Source organism: Marmota flaviventris, chromosome X (assembly GCF_047511675.1).
Source record: "Marmota flaviventris isolate mMarFla1 chromosome X, mMarFla1.hap1, whole genome shotgun sequence".
In the NCBI taxonomy this organism is placed as follows: domain Eukaryota; kingdom Metazoa; phylum Chordata; class Mammalia; order Rodentia; family Sciuridae; genus Marmota; species Marmota flaviventris.
Window position 1 is genome coordinate 56,328,525 of NC_092518.1, and position 14,224 is coordinate 56,342,748.

General features: G+C 37.7%; 1 protein-coding gene and 1 long non-coding RNA gene across 5 annotated transcripts in view; one reads left to right on the plus strand and one right to left on the minus strand.

Annotated features, from left to right (window-relative positions):
- LOC139703090 (uncharacterized) overlaps positions 1 to 14,224 on the plus strand; it is a 639,290-nt gene that overhangs the window by 469,301 nt on the left and 155,765 nt on the right. The gene's annotated exons all lie outside the window — the stretch shown is intronic.
- Positions 1 to 14,224, minus strand: part of Taf1 (TATA-box binding protein associated factor 1) — a 78,057-nt gene that overhangs the window by 47,823 nt on the left and 16,010 nt on the right. For 3 of the 4 annotated variants that reach the window (XM_027935810.2, XM_071606756.1, XM_027935809.3), the window contains exons 15-24: positions 13,541 to 13,741; positions 13,234 to 13,375; positions 12,215 to 12,345; positions 11,303 to 11,383; positions 5,446 to 5,595; positions 5,168 to 5,287; positions 4,717 to 4,892; positions 3,427 to 3,605; positions 1,810 to 2,023; positions 1,225 to 1,390 (exon numbers count right to left, since the gene is read on the minus strand). In XM_027935810.2, coding sequence (XP_027791611.2) covers positions 1,225 to 1,390; positions 1,810 to 2,023; positions 3,427 to 3,605; positions 4,717 to 4,892; positions 5,168 to 5,287; positions 5,446 to 5,595; positions 11,303 to 11,383; positions 12,215 to 12,345; positions 13,234 to 13,375; positions 13,541 to 13,741 — 1,560 coding nt within the window. The remainder of the gene's footprint in view (positions 1 to 1,224; positions 1,391 to 1,809; positions 2,024 to 3,426; positions 3,606 to 4,716; positions 4,893 to 5,167; positions 5,288 to 5,445; positions 5,596 to 11,302; positions 11,384 to 12,214; positions 12,346 to 13,233; positions 13,376 to 13,540; positions 13,742 to 14,224) is intronic. The other variant, XM_071606755.1, reaches the window with a different exon arrangement.

Below are 14,224 nucleotides of genomic sequence, written 5' to 3' on the forward strand. Positions count from 1 at the left end.
GGTGGCTCTAGGACCCTAGACATCATTTTCATCTGTAAAATGGGACCAGCACTATATCACACTTATCTAATATCATATGTAAGAAAGGAATATTAAATATTTAATGACTTCAGTAGTTAATAACAGAACTTTACCATTGTTGAATATTTTAGTTTATAAAATGTATCCCATAATTTACATCATTTAAAACAACACTGTGAGGAGCTGGGGTTGTGGCTCTGTGGTAGTGCACTCGTCTGGCATCTGTGAGGCACTGGGTTTGATCCTCAGTACCACATAAAAATAAATAAATAAAATAAAGGTATTGTGTTCATCTATAACTAAAAAAAATATTTTAAAAAACCACTGTGAGATGGTTTCCATTTTTATAAAAGAGAAAATTGGTTTGGAGAGGTTAAGGTCACAGAGATAGCAGAACCAGAACATGAATCCAGATCTTCTGTTTCCAAGTATATAGCTCTACCCACTGCACCATAGTTACCTCATCTTATGGGGCACATTACAGTCACATTGCTCAATAATACCTGGCATCCTATCTAGGATATACAAAACAATCTGTATGATGTTTTATTTTTGTTGCTTTTTAAAATATGCACATTTTTTTTGGTGGGGGTGTTACTAGAGATTTAATCCAGAGGTGCTTCACCACTGAGCTACAGGCCCAGCCCTTTTTTTGAGACAGGGTCTCACTAGGTTGCTGAGGGCCTTACTAAGTTGCTGACGCTGGCCTCGAATTTGTAATCCTCCTGTCTCAGCCTCCCAAGTTGCTGGGATTATAGGAGAGTGTCACCATGCCCAGCTCAATATACAAAATTTTTAAAAGAGAATAGGGCTAGGGATATAGTTCAGCGTTAGAGTACATGCACAAGGCCCTGGGTGCAAAGGAAAAAAAAAAATGTGTGCATTCTTGGTATACATACACACATATATACATACATTTACGTATGTGTGCATTCATGTTCATGTAAAAAATCCACCAAATCTATCTCAACTCCTAGAAATATTTCAAATGAGTATAAATGATCCCCAAATACAGCAATGGCATCAGATTTGGTCTAGTGTCACACTCTTTCTGATAATACCCAAAGAGCCAATTCAATTCAAACTAGTTTTCCACAATATTATTCTCATTCCTAGTAAGGGAGGACGACAAAATTAAAGGAAAAAGGGATGCTGCTTTCTTCCTTTGCTTCATTAATATTGCTCATTCCACGTTATACTTACTTTTAGGTCAGGACGCTCCTTCATTTTTTTGGGCTTCTTCTCAGGAGGCCCCTTAAGCTTCTCCTTTTCCTGGTTCCGCTTAAGCCTTCTCAATTGCTCTTGAATCCTCCGTCTTTCTTTTCGCATCTCTTCTCGATGCTGTTCATCAAAAAGGGCAAATTTTCGACTAAATGATGGGGGTGGGGAGAAATTACAGAACCGTAAGCAAACCCAAACCAAGAACATTGTCCTGATAGCTAATATCCCAGAACAAAAATAATCCATCTGGACTGAAATAAAAGGAGATACTTGCCATTCCCTTTTCCCTTGCTAGCCAGTCCTCCATCTGCAGATTGGCACTTTACTAAGATTTTTGTAAACCAAACAATCAAAATGCAAAGAACCTTGGTGGAACATGACATGCCTTTATTTTGCAGCAGAAATAGAATTTTCTCAGTGATATGGCACTGTTAGAAGTCTAAAGGAAACACGGTTCTCAATTCAGCTGGCTTTCAGGGACAACTATGCCAAAACCTGTCACTAGCATCTACCTTATCTTCACCATTATTCTCCCTATCACACTCAAAAGTGGAAAATCAAACTCACATGAATTCCTCATCTTTTGTGGTCCTTATGCGCACATAGGCATCAATGACAGCTGGTTTTCGGACTGTCTCACAGCGAACATACTCTTTCCCCTCTTCATCTCGAAATGTACGATAAATCTTGAGACAGCGGCCAGTGGCAGAAGAGTTAAGGCTAGTCACAGAAGCAGTGTCATCATCTCTGTGATTGTTTCCTGATGCTGCTGAGCCTGCTGCTGTAAGGTAGAAAAAGATTTCCAAACATTCCCCCTACCACCCAAATGGCCATTTTCTTGGGGCTGGAGACATGGTACCTCAACATGCCATAAAACTAAGCTTCTATAGAAAGCAACGATATCACCACCAGCTCCAAGAATACACTGATTTGTCCTTTCCTGGCTTTATTTTACCACTGCCAATTTCAGTTTTTACATGTATAAAAGGTTCTGAAAAGAGATGGAGAAGTAACTACATTCTAATTCTAATTCATCTGAATAGCAGGGCAATAGAAAAGTCCAAGCAGGCAGTAGTTGATGAAAATACTCAAGGAAGCACTCAGGAGGAAAATGACACCAAAGAAATAAGCCCAGAGTCTTAAGGCCTAGTGTATACTTCTCAAACTTTAAAGGCCTGAGACTCCACCAACTTTCTAACAAATTTCCATTTGATATAGATACTGTGGTTCAGGACCACATTAGCAAAGACTTAGAGGACCACATTGGTGGAAGGGATATATCACATCTTTGCAAAGCCAGAACAATGAAGTTATACAAAATTTTTACAGGGTGGGGGAAACAAAGGGAAGACTAGTGTGAATGAAAATAGTCTTTCAAATCTTCATTTTTAGCTTTTTTCATTTAAATACTACATCCAAGTTTTTGTTTTGTTTTCAATACTGGGGATTGAACCCAAGGCTTCATGTATGCTGGGCAAGTACCCAAGTTTTCAACTACTTGCTTGATGTCTATACTCGGAAGTGGCATGGGAACCTCAAATTCCACACATTACACATTCTCTTCCAAAATGCCTGCTTTTTTCTCTGAAATTAATGGTACAAACATCTTTCTAGAAAGTCAGAATGAAATCTTTAAGGTGGCCTTAATTTTTTCCCTCTTAATTCCCACTCTTAATGCCCATATCCCAAACCCAGTTCTGGTCATTATCACTGACCTCACCCTCTGCAATTGGTTGGTTATTTTTAACTCTTTTTATAGCATCTGAGATTCCTCTGAGAATCTTCTGAAAGTCATGAAGCTTCTCAGAAAATGCACATTTGCAAAGAATTTTACATATAATTTCTGAGGGTTCAAGGACAGCCCCCAAATCCAGCCATAGGTTTTATATTAGTAACTCTTTCCTTCTAGGATAAATGCCCATAAATCTCATTTTAAATACAACACTGATAGCCCTGGCTTAGCAAGGTACTCGATACAGTAGTGGACTGGCCGCATCTCTTCAATTTGTCCCCCAACGACAAACCTAGAATCCAGTTTGCAGAAATCTTTCTATCTCATCTACAGGCTTTTTTACACTCATCCCTACTTCTTATGCCTCCAGCTTTGCCTCAGTTATAGTCTGCAGTTATTTATACTCCTTTTTTGATCCTTGTCTTTCTTGTCTGTGAAGCCACTACCCTCACCCAGTAGCATCCGCTGTAGTTCCTTCCGCTCCTGCTCCTCCCGCTCACGTGACAGTTGAGAGCTGGTTTTCTTGTTCTGTAACATGTTCTCAATATTCTTTCCCATTTCTTCAAAGTCACTGTCTTCAGCTGAGCTACTGTCCGTGTCAGTTGATAAGACTTCAGTTGATGACAAAACTCTAAAAAAAAAAAACAAAAACAACAACAAAAAAAAAACAACAAATATTAAGACCTGGGAAATACTAAAGTACAGAAAGACCTAAAGAGATGGGGCTGTAGGCAAGAATAGAAAATTGGGGATTCAATTGTCAAAAAACATATTCAAAATTCACTAAACCATGAGCCCCTTAATACAACTTTTCAATTTTCGTACACTAAGAAAACAAGACTAAACTGAGAAATAAAGTAAGACTTGGATATTTTATTTTTCAATGCTGGGGACTGAAGCCAGGAGCATTCTTATCCCTGAACTACGTTCCTAGCACCTCTGCTTATTTTTAAATTTTGAGAGAGGGAGGTGCAGTGGTGAATGCCTATAATCCCAGTGCCTCAGGAGGCTGAGGCAGGAGTACCACAAGTTCAAAGCCAGCCTCAGCAACTTAGAAAAGGCCCTAGCTAACTTAGTGAGACCCTGTTTCAAAATAAAAATGGCTGGGGATGTAGTTTGCCTGCCAAAAAAAAAAATTAATTTTAAGATAGGGTCTCACTAAGTTGCTCAGAGTGGCCTCAGACTTGCATCCTCCTGCCTCAGCCTCCCAAGTGTCTGGGATTACAGATATGCTCCACCATACCGGGTACTTGGGTTACTTTTAATAGCACACTACCAATTCTCTCACAATTGAGCCTACAGAGAAACCCTGTGACGACTGTATGATTTACCACAGCCAAGTAGGCCTTCAGAGGTGCCATGGAACCTACAGCTCAAATCTAGCACCTCCTCACATTCAAAACCTTTGACAAGTTGAGGAGAGCAAGTACTTGAGCAATTTTCATTATAAAAGAACATCTGGGGTTGGGGTTGTGGCTCAGAGGTAGAGCGCTCGCCTACCATGTGTGAGGCACTGGGTTCGATCCTCAGCACCACATAAAAATAAAGATATTGTGTCCACCTATAACTAAAAAATAAATATTTTAAAAAGAAGAATATCTGGGGCCTGGGGATGTAATTCAGTAGTAAAACACTTGCCTACATGGGAAAGGCCTTGGTTTAATCCCTTGCACCTTAAAACAAAACAAAACAAAACCCTTCCCCTCCTTCCAGTTGGAGTTTTCTGCAGCACTGAAACATACTTATTTTGTAGGTCAAAGATGCGCTGACATTCCTCTTTGTAACGTTCTTGATGCTCAGCCACAGAAAACCTTGATCCACGCGCAAATTTACTCATGGGCCCCTCTCCAGAGCGGGCCTGTTCTGTTGACATTGTGCGTACCACGTCGATCACTTCCCAGCGGGATAACTTCTTAATCTACAAGACAAATGCACAAATACACACACACACACACACACACACAATTTACATATTTCAAAGGAAAAAAACCAAAGCACATGATTACAGAGACAGACCCAAAACAAAATCATCCCAAAACAGATTAAACATAAAGCTTTTGAAAGCTAACTCCTGAAGAAGTATACAAGATTTACTATAACCTATACTACAAAGTTCCTCAGATAGTTCTTTGTATCTGTCTCCTAGACTTTCTCTATATAAAAAGTCTTTAAGTTTCCCTCTTCTACACTCACCTCTTCTTCAGGCACACCAAATTTACGTAGAAGTTGCTTTGCATTTTTCAGAGAAAGGCGACGAAGGTCTGCATCTGTTCCCGTCACTGTCTTCTTCACTGGCTGAGGCTCCTTATCATCCTACCTCAAACAAAAACAAGTGAGAATCCTAAGATGAACTCTTTATAGTAGGTATGTAAGTCATTCTGCCAACTGAACCACTCTTCAAGCCCTCTACTCCATAATCCTCATTTTTCCCTCCTCTGATTTTCTCCTTCTATAAATCCGGACAATCTCACCTTCTGCTGTGTTGGTTTGTTTGGAATCTTCACATAAGAGAATCCTTCACCACAACCTGTGGGATCAGCCACCCCTGTCACCTCTAGGAGACATTTGCCCTTCATGGCAGCAATGAATGCTCTTGTGGTATTCCAAGGAGCAGTGCGAACCTAAGGGGCAGAAAAAGAATCTCAGAGCCGTGGGAAACATTTATTGTATGTGTAGCCCTTACCAAGAAAGAGAGAATAATTATAATGAGCAATTTCATGCTTTCTTAAATTGTCTATGAAGATCAACAGTCAAATATTCCTGCCTAGTACTCAGCTCTCTTCTTTCTTATGGTACAATCATGATATTAAATAGAGGTAAAAAATCTCAACCATGGTAAAGAATATAAGAAACAGGCTTCACTGAGCACCTTGTGATAACATTTCACTGTCCAATTGCTCAAATGGCTTTTTTAAGGATGTCCTAAATTGTAATAATAAATCACATTATTATGTACAACTATAATGCACCAACAAAAAATGTGAAAAAAATGACCTACATTATGCTGGGCATGGTGGTGCATGCCTATAATCACAGTTCCTCAGGCAACTGAGGCAGGAGGACAGCAAGTTCAAGGCCAGCCTCTGCAATTTTTGAGATGCTATCTCAAAATAAAAAGGGCAAGGGATGTAGGTCAGCAGAAAAGCACCACTGGCCTCAATCCCTAGTACGGCCAAAAAAAAAAAAAAATGACCTATATTATAAAAACAGGTTAAACATTGGCTTTCAAAGCAGTGGCTACAACCATAGCATCACTAAACTAAAGTGTGTTCTATCCCTGCTACCGGTTTGATCAAAAGCATCTACTAGCCCAGCACAGTGGTGCATGCCTATAATCCCAGTGGCTTGGGAGGCTAAGGCAGGAGGATCACTAGTCCAAAGCCAGCCTCAGCAATGGTGAGGTGCTAAGCAACGCAGTGAGACTCTGTCTCTAAATAAAATACAAAATAGGGCTGGGGATGTGGCTCAGTAGTTGAGTGCCCTTGAGTTCAATCCCTGTAACAAAAAAAAAAAAAGCAGCTACTAATCCCATAAAATAGAGAAGACAAGCGGTAAATGTGGTTACCCAAAAAGACCAAAGTAGAGTATATACAATTAGTTAGAAAATGGCCAATTCTCTATTTAAGATTCAATCTTAAAGGCTAATAATAATCTTTAACTTCTGAAATTCTTAAGACATTCTCATTTTTCATTCCAATCTTAAAGATGTATTGTAGTGCTTTTGTTTCTTAACTAATACATAAAAACCGTACTCATATATGGGGTACCACGTGACATTTAGATATATGTATATATTATGCAATATTTAAATATCATTAAGCATGTCTATTTCCTCAAATATCTACCATTTTTTATGGTGGAAAACATCCAAAATCTTTCCTTCTAGTTTCATGACCTCATTTCCTGCTTCTTTCTACAGTCATTGACTCATTTAACAAATATGTATGTACTACACTTTTTCATGGACCTCACGTTAGTGAGGAAAAAGCAAAGAACCAATCCAGTTCAATACAATGTGATCAGTGCCATAAGACAGTAAAAGGTGCAATGCATACATAAAGAAGACAAGGAGGATAACGCAATATGAATCCAGAGAGAGAATGAATTCAAAATTCAGGGAAAGCCTCAAAGAAAACATAAATTGTAGATGAAGGTCAAATAGAGGAGAAATGGCAAAAAATTACTCTGGGTAGACAGAATAACATTTGAAAAATTCTGAAAGGCAAGACAAAGAAATTTAAGTAACTGAATTAACTTCAGTATTTTTGGAGCTTAGAGTACAAGGCAGTGTCAGGAAATTAAAGGAGGTCAGTATTATGTCCAAGATCCACACCATTTAGTTTTATGAATTATGCTAACAATTTATTTCTTTAGAAAATGAGGTGCCTTGCCCATTGCCGTGGCCCATGCTAGCCTCAGCAACTTGGCAAGGCCCTAAGTTCAAACTTAGTGAGACCCTGTCTCAAAATTAATTTGGGGATGTAGCTCATTGTTAAAGTGCCCCAGGGTTCAGTTCCCAGTATCATAAGAAAAAAAAAAAAAAAGATGCCTGAGAAAGTTTCTGAGCAGGAAAGTGATATGATCAAATTCCTGTTGTAAAAGATCATTCGACTCTTTAACAAATGATACTAGAGTAAATAAATTGACATTCATATTCAAAAAATGAACCCTAATTCTTACCTTGTGCCCAATACAAAATGAACTTAAAATGGATCTATGTGTAAGATCTAAAGCAGTGAAACTTCAGTAGAAAACATAAAATTCTTGCAAACTTGTGTTAGAAAAAATTTCTTAGGTATAACACAAGTGACAAAAGAGAATACTGACAGGATGAACTTCTGCTCTTCCTAAGATACTATGAAAACAAAAGACAAGCCACAGACTGGGAGAGAATCTCTGTTAATCATATACCTGATAAAGAACAAATGTCTTGAATAAAAAACACTCAAATCAATAAGAAAAAAATTAAAAATGAAGACAAAAGAAATGACAGACACTTCACCAAAGATTATATCTAGGTGGTAATAAGCACATAAAAAGATGCTTGATACTCTCTTAGCCATTATGAAATTTTTTTTTTTTTTTTTAAATTTGACATGGGGCCTTGCTATGTTGTCCAGGCTGGCCTTAAACTCCTGCCTCAGCCTCCCATGTAACTGGGACTACAGGCACAAACCACCACTCCTGCTTAAGAAAATGGAATATAAAACCACAATGAGGGCTGGGATTGTGGCTCAGTGGTAGAGGGCTTGTCTGTCGTGTGTGAGGCACTGGGTTTGATTCTCAGCACCACATATAAATAAATAAATTCTATTGACAACTAAAAAAATAATTTAAGAAAAACACAATGAAAGACCACTTCACACCTACAAGGTAAGCAATAATTAAAAAAAGAGAAATAACAAGTGTTGATGAGGACAGAGAATAACTGGAAACCTTCTATACTCCTGTTAGGAATGTTAAATTGTATAGTCCCCATAGAGAAACAATACAATAATTTCTCAAAAGGTTACATATGATATTATTATTAGGTCTCAGCAATTCCATTTTTAGGTATCTGTGCAAGAGAAAAAATAAATTTAAAATAGCTTTATTCATAATAGCCAAAAACTGCTGAGCATGACTGTTCACACTTGTAATGCCAGCAACTTAGGAGGCTGAAGCAGGATGATTCCAAGTTCTAGGACAGACCTGGAAACTTAGCAAGATCCTCAGAAACTTAGCAAGATACTGTCTCAAAAACTAAAAGTGATGAGAATGTAGCTCAGGGGCAAAGAACCCCTGGGTTCAAGTCCCAGTACCAAAAAAGAAAGAAAAAATACACCAAAAAAATGGAAATTATTAAAATATTCCTGCAAAAGTGAGTCAACAAACTGGTAGTTCATACCATGGAATACTTTATGCAATAAAAGAAATAAACTATTGATACACACAATAAACTTCACCAAATGGTGCTAGGAAAATTGGACATCCATGTGCTAAAGAATGAGGTCAGTTAGACCCTTACCTTATAACATATATAACAATTAAATCAAAACAGATCAAAGTGGCTGGGCTCAGCAGTTGAGTGCTTGCCTAGCATGCGTGAGGCACTGGGTTCGATCCTTAGCACCATATAAAAATAAATGAAATAAAGATACTGTGTCCATTTACAACTAAAAAAACAAAACAAAACAAAGAAACAAAAAAACAGATCAAAGATCTAAATGTAAGAGTTGGGCTGGGATTGTGGCTCAGCAGTAGAGCTAGCAATGTGTGAGGCCCTGGGTTCGATCCTCAGCACCACATATAAATAAATAAAATAAAGGTATTGTGTCCACCTACGGCTAAAAAAATATGTATTTAAAAAAAATAAATGTAAGAATTAAAACTAACACTCTAGGAAGAAAATATAGGAGAAAAGCTTCATGAGATTGGATATGATGACTTCTTGGATACGACACCGAAAGCACGAACAACAAAAGTAAAAACAGAAAATTGGAGTACTTTAGAATGTGCATCAAAGGACACAATCAGTTAAGTCAAAAGGCAACCTACTTGAAATGGGAGACACTATTTGCAAATCATTTATCTAATTAAGGGGTTAATATCCAGAATATCTAAATAATTCCTACAATTGAATAACAAAATATACCAAACAACCTAATTAGAAAATGGGGAAAAGGGGGCTGGGGATGTGGCTCCAGCGGTAGCGCACTCGCCTGGCATGAGTGTGGCCCAGGTTCGATCCTCAGCACCACATACAAACAAAGATGTTGTGTCCGCCGATAACTAAAAAATAAATATTAAAATTCTCTCTCTCTCTCTCTCTTTAAAAAAATAAAAAGAGCTAATCTTAAAAAAAAAAAAAAAAAAAAAAAAGAAAATGGGGAAAAGACCTCTTAATAGACATTTCTCCAAAGAAGATATACATATGGCCAAAAGACACATGAAAAGAGGCTCAATATCAGTTATTAAGAAAGTACAAATCAAAGTTACAATGAGATATCATTTTACATCCACTAGCATGGTTATTATATTTGGGAAGCTGAGGCAGGAGAATCACAAGTTTGAGACCAGCCTCCGCAACTTGATGAAATACTGTCTCAAAACAAAAAATAAAAGTGCTGGGGATGCAGCTTAGTTGTAAAGCACCCCTAGATTAAATCCCCAGTGCTGGGGGAAAAAAGACTAATAATATTAGCAAAGATATTAAAAATATCAGAACCTTTGCACACTTCTGGTGGGAACATGATATGGTGCAGCAGCTATGGAAAACAGTATGGACAAGCTTTAAACCCAAGTACTAATATCATAATCAGTATATTATCCATCAATCTTATTTCCAAAAGAACTGGAAGCAGAAATATTTGTATACATGTTCACAGCAGCACTATTCACAATAGCCAAATACAGAAGTGACCAGAATGCCCAGCAATGGATGAATAAACGTACAAAATGTGGCATTACATATATAGTGGAATATTATTAAGCCTTACAAAAGAAGGAAATTCTGAGATGTGGTGAAACTCAGTGAGTTTGCCTAGCAAAGTAAGGCCCTAGATTTCATCTCCAAAAACAAACAAACAAAACGAAACAAACAAAACCTTTGCAGTATCTACAGAAGTCAAAATCACAGAAATAAAAATTAGAATGGCGGCTGCCAGAGGTGGAAGGTAAGGAAAAATGGAGTTGTTTAATGAGTACAGAATTTCAGTTTTGCAAGATATAAACAATTCTGGAAATTGATTATAAAACGATGTGAATGTACTTAACAATAATGAACTGTTTGCTTAAAGGTTAAGATGCTAAGTTTAATATTATGTACACTTTTTAAAAATTGTTTTTTCTAGTTGTAGATGGACACATTATCTGCATTTTTATTTATTTATTTATTTTTAATGTGGTGCTGCGGATTGAACCCAGGGCCTCACGCTTGAGAGGCAAGTGCTCCTACCACCGAGCTACAACCCCAGCCCCTATTATATACATTTTGTCACAATTTTTAAAGAAGGAAGAAAACACAGTGTATAATTTCATTGACCTAAAATTGTAGAAAATGCAAAGTAATCTATATTGACAGAACACAGATCAGTGCTTACCAGGGCACAAAGAGGAAAGAAAGAGGTATGACAAAGGGACTTGGAAGGGGGGACAAAGAAACTTGCAGGTCAGAGTTAACACTTATCTTTGTAGTGAGAATTTCAGAGGTATAAACATATGACAAAATATATTAAATAGTAGAGTTTAAATATGTGCAGCTTATTGTATGTTAATTGTATCTCAATTCAGCTATTTCCTTAAAAAGATAAATGAAATGTTCTAATAAAAATGAGTGTAAAGTCTTACTTCATCATCAATCTTCATCTGAAAATCTTCCTCATTTTCTTCTTCTGGAGCAAAAAAGGACTTCTCACCATAGCCAGCATCCTGGAAGAGGACAATTTCATGCAATTGCAACACAAAGAGCATAAATTCTACTGAATATCAAATATCAAAGTATATCTTGCATAGAAAGTAAATTCTGTAAAGTCTTTATTCTATTACCACTGTATATATCCTAAGGCTATTGATGAACTTACTAGCTGATATAGGGTTAGGACCCATAAAAAAAATAAAAACTAAACAGAGATGCTCACTTCCCCTGCTTATATGCTGATCTTTTTTTTAATATTTTATTTTTTATGGTTGGACACAATACCTTTATTTAATTTATTTATTTATTTTTGAGAGAGAATTTTAATATTTAGTTTTTGGCGGACACAACATCTTTGTTTGTATGTGGTGCTGAGGATCGAACCCGGGCCGCACGCATGCCAGGCGAGCGCTCTACTGCTGAGCCACAACCCCAGCCCCTATATGCTCATCTTAGAGATTGAACTAACCACCCAAATGGATAAGCACCGATTTTCAAAGCAAAACAATAACGGGCATGGTGGCACATGCTTATAATCATAGCACCTCAGGAGGCTGAGGCAAGAGGATCACAAGTTCAAAGCCAGTCTCAGCGACTTACTGAGACCCAGTCTCAAAAAGGGCTAGGGATGTGGCTCCACGGTTAAGAGCCCAAATAAACAAGTAAACCCCAAGTCCTTCCTTAAGTCTTCCCACTGATGATTTAGGTATATTGTAGTTTCTCCCAGAATTGATATATAGAGAAATTACCTCATAAAGTTTGCATTTCTATGTAGTTGTTAATAACCTAGTAACTATCAACTCTAAGTCACAGGCCTAAGCAGTACCTACGAAGAAGTTGCTCACCTTCAGTCGCTGCTCTGCAGCTATCATGCTATAATAAGCACAGCACTGCTCTGGTGACACCATGGCTCTGATCTCCTCTTCAGTTGGTAAACGAAAATCAGATTTCAGTACCCACCAGTTTGAGTCCATCCCTAGAAAAGATACAAAAACACCATTTTGAATTCTAAAGGTTCTGACATTTATTGACAATAAAAGTACAGCAACCAAAGACTGAAATAGGCAATGACGTAAATGATAATAGACCTCACCACCATTAACATGACTATCTGACCAAGAAAAGTCCTGTTGTTTCCAGAATCTCATTTTAAAACATCCAACAATCACACTGAATTCCCTAGTGTTCAAATATCATGAAAGCGATCAAGGGCTGGGGCTGTAGCTCAGTGGCAGAGTGCCTGCCTAGCACGTGAGAGGACTGGGTTCAATACTTAGCACCATATAAAAATAAAGGCATTCTGTCCATCTATAACTACAAAAAATTTTAGAAAAAAAGGGCAATCAAAAACTGGGCACATGCCTATAATCCCAGCAACTCGGGAAGCTGAGGTACAAGGATCTCAACTTCGAGGCCAGCCTCAGCAATTTAGTGAGGCCCTAAGCAATCTAGCAAGACCCTGACTCAAAATAAAAAGGGCTCGGGATGTAACTCAGTGGTAAAGTATTCCTGGGTTGTTCAATCCCCAGTACAAAAAAAAAGGCCATGAAAAAAGCAATCTTGGGGCTGAGATTGGGCTGGGGCTCAGCAGTAACACACTTACCTGGCAAGTATGAGGCACTGGGTTCAATTCTCAGCACCACATATAAATAAATAAAATAAAGATCTATCAATAACTAAAAGAATATTTTTTTAAAAAAAAAGCAATCTAAACCTCCATAGTTAGAAGATTTGCTACTTTCTCCTTCCAAAAGTCATCAATCTATTTTATCAGTTGTATACTTATCCTTTAACTCAATCATCATAATTCTTTGAAATTATGAGAAAATTACAGAAAGGAAAAGTAACTGGTAACACTGATGACCTGTGCGTTTGAAGTCAGCACAGAGCTTTAACCTCTTCCGGATGCTGCTTTCTGAATGGGAAGGAAAGGCTTTTTTTATATCTTCCATTCGGATGCGCCGAGGCCGATCTTTACTCTTCCAAAAGAGGCGGTAAATAAAAACCTGCCCAACAAACCAAATGTATTTTATTAGATAAAGGAAAGGATAGATATCCTCACCAGGGTCCCTTTCTCTGCTGAGCTCAGATGTTTTCATCTTTCCTGTGTCCCCAAATCCAGATACCCATTTCTTATGCATCCTGACCCCCGACCCACACTCCCATTTTACCTGGAGGAAGTCTCGAATGTGCGTATTGGCCCTTTTGGAGTTAGGCCCAGGAACTTCAAACAAGGGGCACTGCTGTCCAACCACAAAAATATCTACTAATTCCCGAATATAGTAACCCTGTCTTGTCCGAATGATCAGGAAGTCAGTTTCTGGCATCTTATGAAGATAAATTGGAGCACGAAAAAGGTTGTTCTCAAATGCCTAACAAAAGTAAACACAAAAATCAGACAGATTAGTCGTAGGAAATTCAGTCAAGTAATGACAAAAATCAAACTTGCTCCTCTCCATTAGTCTAAGTTTATCCAATAAAATAAATGAACTATCATATGGAATACATCAAGAAAGGTTAGACTTTTTTTTTACTCATTGTCTTTTAGAGTCAGAAAGAAGAAAATATAAGATTCAGATTCTGCCATTTGTTCTATGAAGTCGGATAAGTTTTTTAATTTCTCTGAGCTTAATTTTCTACAAAATGGAGATATTTAAAATGCCTATACTTCAGAGGATTGCTATGAAGATTAGATGTAAAAATTACTCTATAAACTAACAAGTATTAGTATGCTATTGCTCTAAATCTCTGCATAGCATCTGACACACAACAGGTAAGATCAAAATATTTACTGAAGCTGGACATGGTGGCACACATCTACAATCCCAGCAACTCAGGAGGATGAGACAGGAGGA